At 40.8% G+C, this 17055-nt stretch overlaps 1 protein-coding gene across 1 annotated transcript; it reads left to right on the plus strand.

The window, feature by feature from the left end:
* The first annotated feature begins 2221 nt into the window (after positions 1–2221).
* creb1b (cAMP responsive element binding protein 1b) lies at positions 2222–16084 on the plus strand. The gene is made up of 8 exons (XM_046845617.1): positions 2222–2360; positions 11092–11204; positions 11432–11578; positions 11945–12045; positions 12134–12273; positions 12366–12548; positions 12682–12835; positions 14138–16084. Exons 2-8 carry the CDS (start codon positions 11100–11102, stop codon positions 14280–14282), a joined length of 975 nt encoding a protein of 324 aa, XP_046701573.1. The 5' UTR covers positions 2222–2360; positions 11092–11099; the 3' UTR covers positions 14283–16084.
* Positions 16085–17055: the final 971 nt, after the last annotated feature.

Consider the following 17055-nt stretch of genomic DNA (forward strand, 5'->3'; position numbering starts at 1 on the left):
CAGTTTGCTATAAGGTGGTAAGCTGTCATTGCTTTTTTTGTGCTGTAACTCAAGTGATAAAGATGCAGCATTTGAGCAATGCATGTAAGTTGGTTTGTAAACTGCTTTTGTGAGGAAGATTGTGTTCAGATTTTTAAAGCACCAAATGTCTATTTTTACTTGTATGTGGAACCTGAAAATGTTTTAAAACCGTGTCTACACTACACCGTTAGGACACTGAAGGTTCACTGATGCTTTACTGATTTTACTGCCAGTAATCATCATGCAGTTCTGCTCCACTCACACATAATTATAACTGTATATCATTGTAATTCATAGAATATCCTGGATTATCTCCTACATATCATTACATTTACGTACCCTGCAGAACTTGTACACTGTCCTTAACTTTTTTTCTAGTTTTAATATATTTATAGCAACAGCACAACGTGACAAATTAAGGTAGTTCTGATGTTGATGTCAACACAGAACTGATCTGAACTCAAACCCACACACACACACACACACACACACACACACACACACACACACACACACACACACAGTGTGACTGATCTGTACAACCTGGACTCAACACACGCTCGTACTCACTTCGCACACCCATGTCCTCAGTACCACTCACATTACATCCCCTCATTACCATAAATTCTTTAAAATATAAATATAATATAAATAACATAAATTGTTTTTGCACATTTTTTTCTGGATTGCTGCTATTTGCTCTTTTGCACAACATTTTGATTAAATATTTGTTACTGTTCACTTTACGTCTCTTTACAACAGGTTTACTGGTGAAGCTATTTTGTATTTTGTGTTTTGTGTATTTGTCTTGCACTGTCTTTTGTTGTCTTTGCACTGTCTTGTGTTGGTTTTGCACTGTCCTGTATTGTCTTGCACTGTCTTGTGTTGTCTTTGCACTGTCCTGTATTGTCTTGCACTGTCTTGTATTGTCTTGCACTGTCTTGTGTTGTCTTTGCACTGTCTTGTGTTGTCTTTGCACTGTCTTGTGTTGTCTTTGCATTGTCCTGTATTGTCTTGCACTGTCCTGTATTGTCTTGCACTGTCTTGTGTTGTCTTTGCACTGTCCTGTATTGTCTTGCACTGTCCTGTATTGTCTTGCACTGTCTTGTGTTGTCTTTGCACTGTCCTGTATTGTCTTACACTGTCCTATATTGTCTTGCACTGTCTTGTGTTGTCTTTGCACTGTCTTGTGTTGTCTTTGCACTGTCCTATATTGTCTTGCACTGTCTTGTGTTGTCTTTGCACTGTCCTGTCTTGTCTTACACTGTCCTGTATTGTCTTGCACTGTCTTGTGTTGTCTTTGCACTGTCTTGTGTTGTCTTTGCATTGTCCTGTATTGTCTTGCACTGTCTTGTGTTGTCTTTGCACTGTCCTGTATTGTCTTACACTGTCCTGTATTGTCTTGCACTGTCTTGTGTTGTCTTTGCACTGTCTTGTGTTGTCTTTGCACTGTCTTGTGTTGTCTTTGCATTGTCCTGTATTGTCTTGAACTGTCTTGTGTTGTCTTTGCACTGTCTTGTGTTGTCTTTGCATTGTCCTGTATTGTCTTGAACTGTCTTGTGTTGTCTTTGCACTGTCTTGTGTTGTCTTTGCATTGTCCTGTATTGTCTTGAACTGTCTTGTGTTGTCTTTGCACTGTTTGCACCAGGTTGCACACATGCACTTTATGTGGCGAGGACACTTACTAGTCCTTCGCCCTGTGTTTTCTATTTTCTGTGATTGTTGTTGTATGTAGCATCAGGGTTCAGGAGGAACGTTGTATCATTTCACTGTGTAACGCGTCAGCTGTATATGGTTGAAATGACAATAAAAGCTTCTCGACTCTTGACTTGATCTGTATATACACTGTGTATAATGTTTGTACAGTTGTATATACAATCTACATACAGTATCTCATATTGTGAATTTATATAGCCCATATTTTGCTACATATATAGTGCATTGCTCACATCTTGCTTTGATTACATATTCCTCTAATTTTTCTTTTTCCTATTCATCGTGTGTGTCTATGTGGGAACAATATGGAGAAGGGCTTCTCAAAGAAAAATCTTCTTAAACACAATCCACGCTTCTACACGACCTTTAAACAGTTCAACTTTCGGCAGCCTTCGTGCAATTTCGCTCGCGTGTGAGAAATCTTCGTCTGAAGCTCGGCAAGTTCCGTGAGCGCTTCGTGGGCGTTCGGCGGCGCTCGGCTCTCCTTCGTCCTTCCCTGCGCGTGTGTCGTTGTTGTTGTCGGTGACGCGGCGGAGGTGTAGCCTGACGCGGTCTCTTACGTGTCGGCCCGAATAAAAAGTGGAGCTCCGAGGGCTCGCGAGTGACGGAAGGAGCGTGTATCGGTAAGAGAAGACAAAGTGTCCCGGCGGCGGGGGGGAAGGGAGGGAGCTCGCCCGTATAAGACGTAGAGCTCGGGTCGGGTTCGGCCCGTAGGAAACAAAGAGATCATGGCGGCGGGGTTGTAGTACATGAGGGAGGGGAGCCTGTTGGACACGGGGGGTAAACCGGGCTGTGTTCCGGAGCAAAGGCAGTGGCACCGTTTAGGGCGAAGCGGAAACGAGCGAACAAAGCAGTGCGTGCGTGCGTGATCCGGTTGTGTCATCTCCGGGTGTGTGAGCGCTCCGGCAGGCTAACCTGACTAGCCACCCCGCGTTAGCTAGATAGCTATCTAGCTATCTACCATAGCTTCCATCACGCTAACCAGGTCTCTAACCAGCTCAACTAGTCTCCAGTTCGTTCTCTGGGGCTCGAATATGAAGCATTATTATTATTATTTTATATTAATTTCTGGTAAAATGGACAACTGACCGGTCTGTTTTTATATGATTTGGGCATTAGAGTATAAATAGCAGGTTTCTGATCTCCACTACAGAATAATAGCAAGTCCTAGAAGGATCCTGCAGCCAGGTCCAGATTAGTGATATACGAGTGTATAAATGTTTTGTAAATTAAATATTAATAAACTGAAATGCATTTCGAGCTGAAAATAAATGGACAGATAAATATGAATATTCTGTTTAATTCAGAGAAAGAGCATTTCTGTACACCGTCAATATGAAACTGTTACCTAGAAAGGTGTAAGTGGTGTAGATTTCCAATAATTACTCCAAAAACTGATATACACCCCAATCAGGCATAACAATATGACTGGTGAAGTGAATTACACTGATTATCTCTTCATCATGGCACCTGTTAGTGGGTGGATTTATCAGGCAGTAAGCGAATATTTCGTCCTCAAAGTTGACGTGTTAAAAGCAGGAAAAATGGGTGAGCGTAAGGATTTGGCGAATTTGACAAGCGCCAAATTGTGACGTCTAGACGACTGGGAAGAGCATCTCCAAAACTGCAGCTCTTATCTGGTGTTCCTGGTCTGCAGTGGTCAGTATCTATAAAAAGTGCTCCAAGGAAGTAACAGTGGTGAACCTGCGACAGGGTCACGGGCGGACGAGGCTCAGTGATGCACGTGAGGAGCGAAGGCTGGACTGTGTGGTCCGATCTAACAGACGAGCTCCTGTAGCTCAAACCGCTGAAGAAGTTACTGTTAATGCTCGACAGGTCAGGACTGTTTTGGAAACATTAGTCATAAGGTTATACCTGATCGGTGGCCATAAAGTTGCTGGCTCGGTGTGTGTATATATATCTCCACGTGTCCAGGTGCAAGACGGGTATAAAGACATCCTTAAAAAGGAAAAGTACTATTGTGCAGTCAGGTCTCGACGGACTTCTGCATGGTGTAGCCTTGTGCTATCCATGCTGCCTACTGACATGCCTATTCACGTTTTATTTGCCCATTAGAGTGTAAATAGTAGGCTAGGGGAGACAGTCCAGACCAGTACAGAAGAATGTCAAGTGCTGGAAGGATCCCACAGCCAGGCCCAGATTAGTGCTACATGAGTGTGAAAATGTTTTAAAAACGAAACAATGAACTGAAATGATTTTGAGCTGATAATAAATGAACACTACGTACAGTTAAATACGAATATTGTGTTTATTTCAGTGGTTTCAAACGGCGCTTTTTTTTTTTTTTTTCGTACACCTTTAATATGAATCTGTTGTATGTGATGCAGAAAAACAAAAAATCTAGCTTTCAATTACCCACATGTCCAGGTGCAGGAGAGGTATTAAAGGTGTCCTCACTACTCCCAAAAAAAGCGCTATCGTTCCTGAGGTCTGCATGGTCTTGTGCACCGTCTTAGCTTCTAAGTCTTTCTTTCTATCCTTTCTTTCTGTCACCAAGCATGAAAATGAGAGTCCTGACACAACTATCGAATGATGACTTGATTCAGAAATATAGGTGTTGAGCCACAGCATGAAATCTAACCTAGCACTTGACAATAATCGGATTACCCACATTTAATTTAGCTACAGAGTCATTTTAAAGAGCCCTGTGTACATGTCCCTCCCGGGTCATTTAAGGCCATGCACTAAAAATATATCACTTTAAGTTGCTACTCTGAATCTAGTTTGTATTCTGCGCTGCACACAAGATGGCGAGTTTCTTTAACTGCAGTTCCTGCTTGGTGCGTTGCCGAGAAATCGGATTAGCCTGTCTGAGACTCGCAGTCTCTCATAATACATCATCCAATAGCATCAATGATCAGACCAGTTGATTGTAGTCGTAAGTGGCGTTCAGATGGGATAAGATTTCCAGGCATATGGATGTTAATGTCTCTGGGGGACTGCTGTGGTAATCATAATCGCTCTGCACAGGATTAGCGGCCTTTTTTTTTTGCAACGGGAACGTTCACAACGCACAGGTTTTTTACGGCCAAGCTAAATGTTCTATATTCTATGTTAATTCTATGTTATTATCAGCACTTGTTCAGCAGCAGGGCACATGATAAATACTCCTGGGCAAAATAAAAAAAAACTTGAATAGTCGTTACATCAAAGCGTCAAATACTTTAAATCTTTCCAAATACTCTTCAATCCTGATTCTGTTTATGATCTCGCTGTCAGGGCCTTGATAAGCGACATCAGCTGTGACAAAGAAACAAATGATGACCAATATTTTTGAGGACAAAGAATTCTCAGAAGGTGATTATTTTGGGAACGCGTGCTTGTCTGGAGATTTTTCAACAAAAGTAAAGCAAATGGAGGCACACGAGGTCTCAGGAGTGCATTCGTTCCATTCTTGCTTATCATCTCACCACTATTTTTTTTTTTTTTTTGGTTAAGACCATTCATATATTAGGGCTTTATTACTTTCAATTAACGCGTTAATGCAAAATCATTTTAACGGCACTGATCCGCACTGTCCTTTCTTTACTCAGATAAATCAATAAATAAATAAACTCCACTGAAAATTATTTTTAATCAACAAACATTTGTTCTACTGATGCACCAAGTTTTAAATCGGCACCAAAATCCGCCATGACGCAACGCATCCGGCAATTAAAACCGTCCGTGTGGAAACATTGCGAATGTTCCGTTTGGTGTCTTGATAATTTATGTAAATTAAAACACCATAATTACTTTAAAACATATACAAGAGTATTTTTATTAGCTGCCCAGTCATCTGATAATATTAACAGGGTCGTCTGGTTTGAGCCACTGGGAATAGAATAGAATAGAATAGAATAGAATAGAATAGAATAGAATAGAATAGAATAGAATAGAAAGCTTGTCTACAAAACCTAAACAAGTTCTTTAAACATCTCTGACCTTTGAAACATGTCTAGTCTTCAATATTTGTCCATTCCCATGTTAATTAGAGTAGTAGTAACTTGAAAAGTATTCATTTAAGGTACGTTTTGGACAAATAAAAATATGCAATTAAGTTGTCATGCTGTATGTAGTTTTATTTACTAAATTTACTACATTTTTACTACATTTTCCAAGTTAAATGTGTAGTGATATTTATGTTTGTACTTTTGAGTCACTATCAGCTGGTACCAAATTCCTTGTGTGTGTCAACACACTTGGCCAATAAACCTGATTCTGATGCGATTAATCACAATTAAATATTTTAATCGATTCTTCTTCTTCCGGCTGCTCCAATTTGGTGTCATCACAGCAGATCATCCGTCTCCAAACCCTCCTGTCCTCTACATCTGCATCTTTCAAATCATCTACCAGCATGTCTTCCTTCACCACATCCATAAACCTTCTCCTCGGCCTATATCTTTTCCTCCTTCCTGGAGGCTCCATCCTCAGCATTCTCCTACTGATATACCCCATGTCCCTCCTCTGCACATGTCCAAACCATCTCAATCTCGCCTCCCTTTCCTTGTCTCCAAAACGTCCTGCATGCGCTGTCCCTCTAATAATATCGATTGCCACCCCTAGTATAAATTTCATTTCTTTCCCTCAGTTTTAAAGTCTTTTTATACTTAGGAACTCAGTAACTTAACTAAAATCACGAAGCATTGTTTCTCTGTCATGTCCTTTTAAATGCAGTCTACTATTTATTGTTCTATGTTCAAAACTCGGTGTGGATTTGGACCAGGTTCTGTAACAGACGATAGAAAAGAGTGCATCGATTATACTAAAGAAAACATGCAAAAAGTCGTCTTCTCCATACACGTCTCCAGCACTAGCGAAAATCCTTTTATTTCCTTCTGTTCTAATTTAACGACCAGCCAATTCATTATGACATTCAACGTGAGCGAGAAGTAAGAACGTTAGGGCTCAGATTGGTTTGTCCTCCTCTCCTCCCTCAAGCTGGAATGGATTTCACAATTTTGTGTATGTTGTTCGACGATCCATTTTCGATTAAATCCAGTGTGGTGGCGTTTAAACGAGTTTATTTTTAAATCCAATTTTTCAATGTGGTCTCAGACGTTTGAACTCCGTTTGATAGATCTCACATGGGGTTATTTCTACAGGTCATTTCACACACTTTCCACCCACACTCAGTAAAAACAATAACTGACACGACAGTTTCAGCCAGAACTGCAATTTCAGAGTCCGCTATCACACACTCTGCCTTCTTGTATGTAATGAACCCTGTTCTTACAGTGTGTGGCAGGACACATTTCTGTGTAAAGGACTGCAGGTAAAAGCTCTGTATAACCTTTTTTGATTGACAGGCCCAGGCTTCACCCAGGTCGTCGACTACACGAAGCTGCTATAACCTTTATTAGTGTCGGCCCCGATGCAGCGAAGTGTCAGTGATTTGAATACTAACCCAGGCTTTGCTCCCAGACACAAACGTCCGCGACGCGATTTGTTTAGATAATCGCACGCAGCACAAACACAAGCCCGTGAGAAGCGGCGCAGTCTTCCCGTCTCAGCTGCTTTAAAGTTCACCGAGGTTGAAAGCATCGATTCGCCGTTGTGCGTTTTCTCCCACCCCACCCCCACCCCGGCAGACGGAAGACGCCGTCAGCAGCCTTGTGCCTGGATGCAGGATGAACAGATTGCAGCTATAAATAAAGGGGCTGCTTCAGAAAGGTGGACATTGCGGATGTTAGAGATGATTTATAACCGCTGTCTGCATTTTAGACCACGATCACAAGTGGATTTATCTTCAGAACGTGTTCATTTAGCCAGCAGGATCTAAACACGCGTAATCACACAATCCATTCACCAGCATTGGATACTCCGGGTCGGCCGACAGACAAAGCAGGAAAACTCCAGAGAGCTGCTTATTTAGACCAATTTCCTGGACCACTTCCCAGCAGGGAATACTTTGCATAACTGTGATGTGACTGAAGGTTGTTCCTTAGAGAGAAAAAACCATGTAAGGCCTCGGTGGAGGAAAACAGGCTTAACTAGTTGAAAAAGAAAAAAAAAAAAAAGGAAGAATGCAAAATACGGAACCTGACCAAAACTGACCATTGAAAAGCATTGACTATTGTTTTTCAGTCTGAACTCTTTTAAGGATGTTGCATTTGGTCAGGAAACCTTTGTGTCCTTGGAAGAGCGATACAAGTCTCCAGGAAGGAAAATGAGAGCATGTCATTAAATACATTGGTTTTAAACATGCGTTTTTCTCCTACCAGCTGAAATTTTGTGGACATCTCTCCATGAGAGATTCCTCTGGGAAGATGTTCCACTAGATTTTGGAGTGTGTTTGTGGAGATTTGTGTTCATCAACCACAAGGGTGTTAGTAAAGTCGGGTACTGCTCTGTTGCAGGCCACTCGAGATCTTCTATGTAAACCATATGTTCATGGAGCTCACTCTGATTAAAGAAGCATTGTCCTACTGGAACAGGTTTGGGTCTCCTTGAGCAAGTAAAAATGTCATTTACCAATGTATATTGTTGTCTTTCTTTTTTTCTTCCAAAGACGTCCCATACGTTTGTGTGCCTCTAACTTTGTGTTAAGAATTTGAGGAGGAACCACATATGGCTGGAAAAGTCAGCTGTCCTAAGATTTGCATAAAGTCTAGAATTTTTAAACATGAACCTGGTGAACCTCCAAGAGTAAAGCACAAACGTTTATACCTGGACCATCACATCTATATCTTTAGTTCCTTGTTTGGTTTTCTGGGAAGACTTTCCACTAGATTTTCATGCATGGCTGTGGGGTTTTATGATCTTTCAGCTAGAACAGTATTAGTGCCACTGATGTTAGTGAAGGAGGTCTGGTGTGCAGTCTTCTAATTTATTATAAAGGTGTTCAGTGGGGTTGAGGTCAGGTCTCTGCAGGACACTTGAATTGTTCTACTGCAGTTTTGGCAAACCTTGTCACTCGTAAAGGATCTCTACTTTTATCTAGAAGAATAGAATAGTCTTTATTTGTCACATATCCATTACAGCACAGTGAAATTCTTTTCTTCACGGATCCCAGCCTGTTCAGAACCTGGGGTCAGAGTACAGGGTCAGCCATGATACAGCACCCCGGGAGCACAGAAGGTTAAGGGCCTTGCTCAAGGGCCCAAGAGTGGCAGCTTGGCAAGACTGGGGCTTGAACCCCCGACCTTCTGATCAGTAGCCCAGCACCTTAATTACTGAGCTCCTATTGCATTGCATGCATTATATTTTTTTATACATGACCAGATGGAGGATTTTAAAGAAGTCCGTGGCTTTTTCTGCGTTGTTTAGACGATCGGTTTATCAGCTCTGCACCCCGAGATCACAACATTTGGGTCATTGAACATCTGGAGACGAAACTCATAGTCATACGCCACAGCGGATTAAACGTTGCATCTCTCTCTCTATATATACACCAGGGGTCCTCGAAACTATGGCCCACCCCACATTTAAAACATCTCTCCGAACAATGTCAGAGACATGTTTTGAAAATGTAATTTTCAATATATGTTGTACTTATTATATTTTATTAAATGATAAAGGTTGGCTTTTAAACAAAAATTTCCCTTCGTAGATAGTTTTTCCAGCTTCTGGTCCGCTGTCATTAAAAGAGCGGCCTCTAGAGGCGATTCACTGACACTGCTGTTACAACGCTATATTTATTATTTATAATTTGTTTATTATAAAGTTATATTTATTAACGAATGTATTCATATTTCCTTTAGCACATTTCCATGATTCAGTACTTTTTTTTGTAATAAAGTTCAGTACTATTATACATGGAGCGTTATGTTTGTTTTTTATCCTGTATCCATTTTAAAACGGTTGATTATTCGGTTATCGGCAAATACAATCCAACCTAAGTATCGATATCTGTAAAATCCACTATTGGTTGGCCTCTAGTTATTAACATAGCCTGATTATTTGTTAGATTCACCCACCAACCATATATATATATATATATATAAGTATGTCAATGTTTTGATTTCAATAGCAATGAATATGAAAAAATGTCATTATAATAGTTATTAATAGGCGATATATCTCTTGAAAATTAACGCTCAGTTGTCTGTAAGTTGTAAGTCAAAAATTTGGTTTTACATAATTTATAATCCTATATTTAGTTCCCTACAATTTAAAAGAATTAAGTTAGCAATGTGATCTATTATTAACATAAACATACAGACACCCGGTCATGCAAGTGCAATGCGCACTAATAACCTCATCGCTTGCCATAGCAACCAAACAAACTTTTTTTTACAACGATTGATTTGCGCCAACCCTCACCAAACCCACCGGCTGAATATCCTCCATATGGTATCACCAGATTTTTTCAGACTTTCCGCTGTAAGCATCCAGACCGTGATAAGTGTGTCTACCGCTTCTCTCATGTAGACACAATCGGTCTCAACCAAATAATAAGACACGTCAGGATACGTTACTTAAGTTTAATGTCCTCAATGCCTGATTTAAGGCTTCCGTAGTTCCACGTTATCAAAAAATGCTTATTTTGCAGAAATGCGTGCGACGAAAGACTTATTTCATTATACAGTGCCTTTAAAAAGTTTGGAAATACTTAGTATTTTATTGTTTTTAAGAGATGTTGTTTTTTTCATGGCTGTTCCATGATAGATATCACTGCATTGACTGTTTGCTGAATAACTAAGTAACAGTTAGATGTTTGCTTCAGGTCATTGTCTTTTTTCATAGTGAAGTCAGTTCCAATGAGTCGCAGTCCAGACGGTATTGCATGCTGTTGAAGTATTGTGTGGTAGCCATGTTGGTTCCTTTCACTTTCCGGAGTCTCCAAAATTCCCAGCTCCAAAACATTCAACTTCCACCTTTATGTTTGACTGTTGGGATGAGACCATCTTTCCTCCAGCCAGTTTGCTGCATATTAATAAAAGGATGTGCAGGTGTCTCACAAAAGACAAGGTGTTTCCAAACTCTGTGTGTAAATGAAGCTTTCCATACAGCTATAGAAAACACAAAAGCTTAAAATAAACCTCACTGGCTTTGGTTCTTTCTTCAGGGTTATAAAAACAAGAGTGCAGCTGGAACAATGGAAGCACAGGACTGAAAAAATATTGAGATTGGGAAGCATTAGAGATGTTAAAGACCTGATAGAGTAGGGCAGACGTACAGCATTTTTCATTAAGCATGTAGTAGTCTACGTGTATGATCCTGCTCCAGCCTTATGCTGAGTACCTTACTTTTGAAGGTGATTTATTTGTATTTTTGTGAATATATATATTTTTTATTTCATTTCTGTTTTTAGGCTTTTGAAAGCTTTGAGAGGTGAATTTTGAAGGCACTACATAAAATAAAGATTATTATTATTCTGCTACATAATGTGACGTGGCGTGTCTGCAGATAACTCGATGACCATGGAGGTGGGAGTGGAGGCCCAGCAGGGTGCAGACACAGCTGTGGCTGAGACCGAGGCCCAGCAGATCACCCAGGCCCAGATCGCCACGCTCGCTCAGGTACATATGAGCACCAGCACCAGAACCCTTCTCAGCATTTCACGTGTTCACTCGGGTTACGTAGTGCTGTTTGGATTTTGAACAGCCCAATCGGGTCAAGCTCAGGGCTCAGACGCATCATGTTAATGGTGGCGATATACATTTCCTTCGATGTCAGAAGTCAGAAAAGATCACGTTTAACCCCTCAATTCATGCCAGTTTAAATATGTAGTTATTTCTACTCATAGGTGACTGTGGGTGCAGGACACACCACCGCCGCCACCCCCACCGTCACTCTGGTGCAGCTGCCTAATGGGCAGACAGTGCAGGTACACGGAGTGATCCAGGCAGCACAGCCCTCTGTCATCCAGTCCCCACAGGTGCAGGCTGTCCAGGTGAGTGTCTTCTGCAAACAATATTATTGCCCAAAGCGCAATAAAAAAGAAAGACTTTTCAGCTTATCTCGACGGGTGAAAGTAACGCTGGAATGACTCACCGTTCATGTGGGATGCTATAAATCGTGATTCTAATAATATGGATTTGCATAATGGATTTCTTTCTCCTATAAACCAAATCTGTGGAATTCTTTCCACAGATTTGGTTCATAGGAGAAAAAAATCCATGAGAACAGCTTTAAATTGACTCCGGGCATTATAGGTCACATGTGACGTCCAAATTACGCATGTCATCGGCGTGTTTGTCCACACATTTATTGTAGACTAAAACACGCAGATCTCACACAGTCTGCATATCCTGTTCAGATCTCTACAGTGGCCGAGAGTGAGGACTCGCAGGAGTCCGTGGACAGCGTGACCGACTCTCAGAAACGTCGAGAGATCCTCTCCAGGCGTCCTTCTTACAGGTGTGTGGGAGTACAGCAGTGCTACTGTTATCTGCGTAACGCAGTGGAACGCTAACGATGCGTTTCTTTCCCCACCCTTGCTTTGCAGGAAGATTCTGAACGACTTGTCGTCCGACGCCCCGGGAGTCCCGAGAATCGAGGAGGAGAAATCCGAGGAAGATGCTGCACCTGCCATCACTACGGTTACGGTGCCAACCCCCATTTATCAGACCAGCAGTGGCCAGTACAGTATGTTTCCGTCTCACCTGTGACTGCACACCTGCTATCGTACCCTTTCATAATGAGGACTCTGAGGAAACTTCTCACGGTTTATCTTTCAGTCGCAATCACACAGGGCGGAGCCATCCAGCTGGCCAATAACGGCACAGACGGAGTGCAAGGTCTGCAAACGCTAACCATGACGAACGCGGCGGCTGCGCAGCCAGGAACCACTATCCTGCAGTACGCCCAGACGAGCGACGGCCAGCAGATCCTGGTGCCCAGCAACCAAGTTGTGGTCCAAGGTGACCTGCTCTAACAGGAACACACACTTAAACAGAAATCTAACACACATAAAATTCAGAGACGATTCAGCATGCGTTTTGAGGACTTAAATTTAATATCACCATATAAACGTCTGCGCTTATCATTCTACAGCTGCTTCGGGAGATGTGCAGGCGTATCAGATTCGCACAGCGTCAGCGAGTACCATCGGCCCTGGAGTGGTCATGGCCTCATCGCCTGCTCTGCCCAGCCAAGGAGGTGCTGAGGAGGCCACACGCAAACGAGAAGTGAGACTCATGAAGAACAGGTAATGAAATACAACCTGATTTATAACACCTGCATCGGGCGTAACTTCATGACTAGAGATCGACCGTTTAATCACAGGTCGCCTGATCTGACACACCAAACCGCACGTGCGTACGTTCGCACTTGCGTGAGAGAACATAACTCTCTCATGCCAACAGGTGGCAGTAGTGTGTATTCGGCATCCACCAAATAGTCACAATTATCCATGATCTCTCAGCATCGCAGTGCAAATATACAACACTGAACTTTCTTTCGGCTTCTCCCGTTAGGGGTCGCCACAGCGGATCCTCCGCACGTTTGGCACGTTTTACGCTGGATGCCCTTCCTAACGCAACCCTCCCTAATTTATCCGGGCTTGGGACCGGCACTGAGAGTGGCTGGGGATGGTTCCCTGACCGGGGATCGAACCCGGGTCGCAGCGGTGAGAGCGCTGCATCTTAACCACTAGACCACCAGGGGACCTAATATACAACCCTAATTTAAAAAAAAAAAAACAGTTGGGACAATGTGTAAAATGTAAATAAAAGCAGAATTCAATGATTTGCAAATCTCATGAATCTATATTTTATTCACAATTAAACTAAAAACTAAATGTTAAACTAGGAATACATACTATTTAAACACATCTTAAAAAAAAAAAAAATTTGGAACTACAAAAGTGAGAGGCAGAGTCTCTCAGAAGTAAAGATGGGCAGAGCCCATTTGTAGTGTCTACAAATTGTGGAACAATTTCAGAATAATGTTCCTCAACATAAAATTGCAAAACAGTTGAATATCCCATCATATAGAGTACACAATACTAATCAACGAGTTAAAGAATTGGAGAAATCTGTGTACACGGGACAAGGGCGATAAGTCATGATTCTGGAATGGGAATCAGTTCATGGGCTCAATAAAACTGAAAACTAAAATCTGCCATTTTATCTACAAACACAGGTTAAATCTCTATCATGCAAAGAAGAAGGCATGCGTGAACATGATCCAGAAACGCCAGCACACTCTCTTCCCCAAAGCTCATTTACAATGTTTTGAACCAAAAGTGGGAAACTGTTCTGTGGTCAGATTAATCAAATAAATTTACCAACCTTTTAGGACTCAAGGTTGTATAATCCTTGAGTACGATTATGAGAACTTTTATGTCCAACGTTGACAAAATACATTTCTCGTGTCATTGTTTTCATTGATCGTATCGTGCTTTGTCTTCAAATCACAATCACAGTGAGGGATCTCATTTCCACTAAACAGCATTAGATGGACACTTGTCATTAATACACACTGATTACAGCTCTATCTGTCTTTCCAGGGAGGCAGCCCGGGAGTGTCGCCGGAAGAAGAAGGAGTACGTGAAGTGTCTGGAGAACCGCGTGGCTGTTTTGGAGAACCAGAACAAAACTCTGATTGAGGAGCTGAAAGCTCTCAAAGACCTGTACTGCCATAAATCCGAGTGACGTCCTCATCCATGTTTATCCTTGGTGGACTTCAGTGTACAAAGACTGTGTGTGAGCTGTCCCTAGAAGGAACGCATGTTTTCTAAATATACTTTTAACAAAAGCAAAAAAGAAACAAAAAAACGCTTCAGACTGCCTGGAAATTTCCCGTGAACACACTGGGGCATGAACCCCAAAATCTCTGCACCACCCGATCATGTCTTTACAAAGAAATCGAGTGGTGTTGAAGGACTTGAAGAATTCCATGAATCATTTTTTTCCTCTCATTAAAATTCCCGGGTTCACGTTAATGTTGGTTTAGAAACAAGTTTTAAAAATCTGGATATATTGTAAAAGGTGCAAGCGACACACTCATGCTATATAATATATCTGGACATCTCTGGACATTGAGGGACAGTTGCAGGAACGTATACGTTGGAATGAGCACCGTTTTTTTCCTCGAGCGTCAGATTTTCAGCTATATTCGTCCGACTGTTACTAATATTTGGTGTCAAATGTTGGTTTTCTTTTATTATTATTATTTTTTGCCTACACACATTTCTACTGTAAAATATTATTTAGATTATTTACATTTGATGCCTTATAAAAACAACTGTATGAAAACAGATCGAAAGAATTTAAGGCATTTATAACTGATACTATTTGTATTGTCTATAGGAAACTATATTAGTCATCTACATTCTGATTTGACTTGCGATATCTACAGTTTTGTTAAGCCAACAGCCGTCCACTGCTCCGGCTCCGCCCACCATCTTTCTCATGGATATTAAACATTTAATTTATATAACACATTTTTTTTTTTGCGATCCCTGTACCTTGCAGAATAAACATTCCTCATCGTCGGGTTTTTCTTCGAGGATTTAAGCACTTTTCCACCTCGGAGTCAAATTGTATTCGCTCCAATTTCTGGTTCCTCTGAGGACGGACTGAGGAGAGACGACCCAAAAGGTTTAATATGTATGTGCAGTTTGGAAGTAGCTAGGTTGCTCAGCTAAGGGTGTGTGTGTGTGTGTGTGTGTGTGTGTGGGTGTGTTTGCAGAGCTAACGGGATGTGGGTGTACTGATCTGGGCTGCGTCTGTTCCACTCGAGCACAAAGTGATCCAGTGGGCTTCATTCTGGAATTTCGTATTGAATAAAGAGTGAAAAAAGAAACGGTTAAATATTTTAACGTTTTTTAAACGTCAAGGACTTTTTCATTTTTTTTATATACACAGTTATGTTACCTTTTGGTTTGTCCCCAGACGATCGGACTAATGACTAGCATCGTGTATAAGTATTATTATCTGTCATTACAGCATGTTTCAACTTGTTTTGTATATCCATTTTTTTTAACTTTGATATCGCTGTGGTTATTTTTGCATTATGTCACCACAATGGATATGGATTCTGTACTGTACGTCTTTGTATTTAATGCATCAACACATATATATAGGGTACAAATATATGTTGTTAGTCTACCATGACTGTTGCATTTTCGGCAGCTATTTCATATAAAACAAGTGCGTGGAAACCAGCGCTGTCATTTGTTGTGTTTTTGCTATTTTTTTCCCCAAACAGAAAGAAAACGAAACATAACGGTTAAAAAAAAAAAAAACAGTGAGACGCTATGATCTTAAATTAAGTCGCTGTTACCGTTATGGTGTTTTATTCCTTTTGTACCACAGCAATCAATTTTCGATTGATTATTTTACGAAGAAAAAAAAAAAACATTATATACTTATGTGGTTATATTTACATTTTATGTATGTGCACTGAATGCGTTATAGCAGTCATGAACTCAAATGAAATTGTGATTATTTAACTGGTGTGCCATTTTGCATTATTAGTCTGGTATAATTTATAATACCATATAATATATATTATTTTATTTTTTATTTTTATTTATTTGTTTTGAGTGGCACACATGCTTCAATAGTGGAAAAACATCACTAGGAGACGATGAGAGATTAGGAAGACCAACCACCGAAAAACTATTCAGCAACTTGTGCATGATGACTGTCGGAAAACAATCCACATGATCTCACTTCCTCACTTCTTGCAGACTTCGCCCTCTTCCTGATGATGAAGGTCCTGCTCAAACGCCGCTGTTTTTTTTTACACCATTGTGGAGATCGAGTGAGAGTAGCAGAAGATGCTTGACGTGATTTAAAAAAAAAAAAAAGACTTCAAGGGCACGCTCCTGTATTATTCTATTTCATTTGGCCGACACTTTATCCATAATGACTTACAAAATACTTAGAAGTTTTTATCGATAAGTACATTCTGACGCTGGTTTATTAGGACACAGACTAAGAAAACCATCAGTCTAAAACGTTAAGATAAGAACCTCTCGAAGAGGTACATTGTTTAAAGACTACTAATCTCTCCAGATACAAAATGGTGCTTTTTACAGTTTCTTCTTTCAAGCTATCAGGCTCCTCAACACATTAAATTGAACTGAAACTCAGACGCACACACTCTACTTTGTGTTAATGAAATGTTACAATCTAAAACACGCTCAATAGTTATTTCAATTCATACACATCCATGTCTCCACCCATATTATACTATAATTATACCATAACTGTTACATGGTGTTTCTGCACACCTCTTGCTGCATTTGCAGTTTTGAACAATATTGTGTTTGTTTACAAGTACACTCTTATTTAAATTTCTCTTTTTTGCACATTGTTCTGTATAACATATACAGTAGGTCAGGGGTCACCAACATGGTGCCTGCGGGACCACTTGAGTCGCCTGTGGGCCTTTTCTAAAAAAAATAGATCACCGTAG

Source organism: Silurus meridionalis, chromosome 3 (genome assembly GCF_014805685.1).
Source record: "Silurus meridionalis isolate SWU-2019-XX chromosome 3, ASM1480568v1, whole genome shotgun sequence".
In the NCBI taxonomy this organism is placed as follows: domain Eukaryota; kingdom Metazoa; phylum Chordata; class Actinopteri; order Siluriformes; family Siluridae; genus Silurus; species Silurus meridionalis.

Bases quoted from the DNA above. Each gene is read 5' to 3' on its own strand.
- creb1b (XM_046845617.1), top strand. From the start codon at position 11,100: ATGACCATGGAGGTGGGAGTGGAGGCCCAGCAGGGTGCAGACACAGCT. The intron at 12,046-12,133 runs GTGTGTGGGAGT...CTTGCTTTGCAG, and splicing joins TCCAGGCGTCCTTCTTACAG to GAAGATTCTGAACGACTTGT. The intron at 12,549-12,681 runs GTGACCTGCTCT...ATCATTCTACAG, and splicing joins CAACCAAGTTGTGGTCCAAG to CTGCTTCGGGAGATGTGCAG.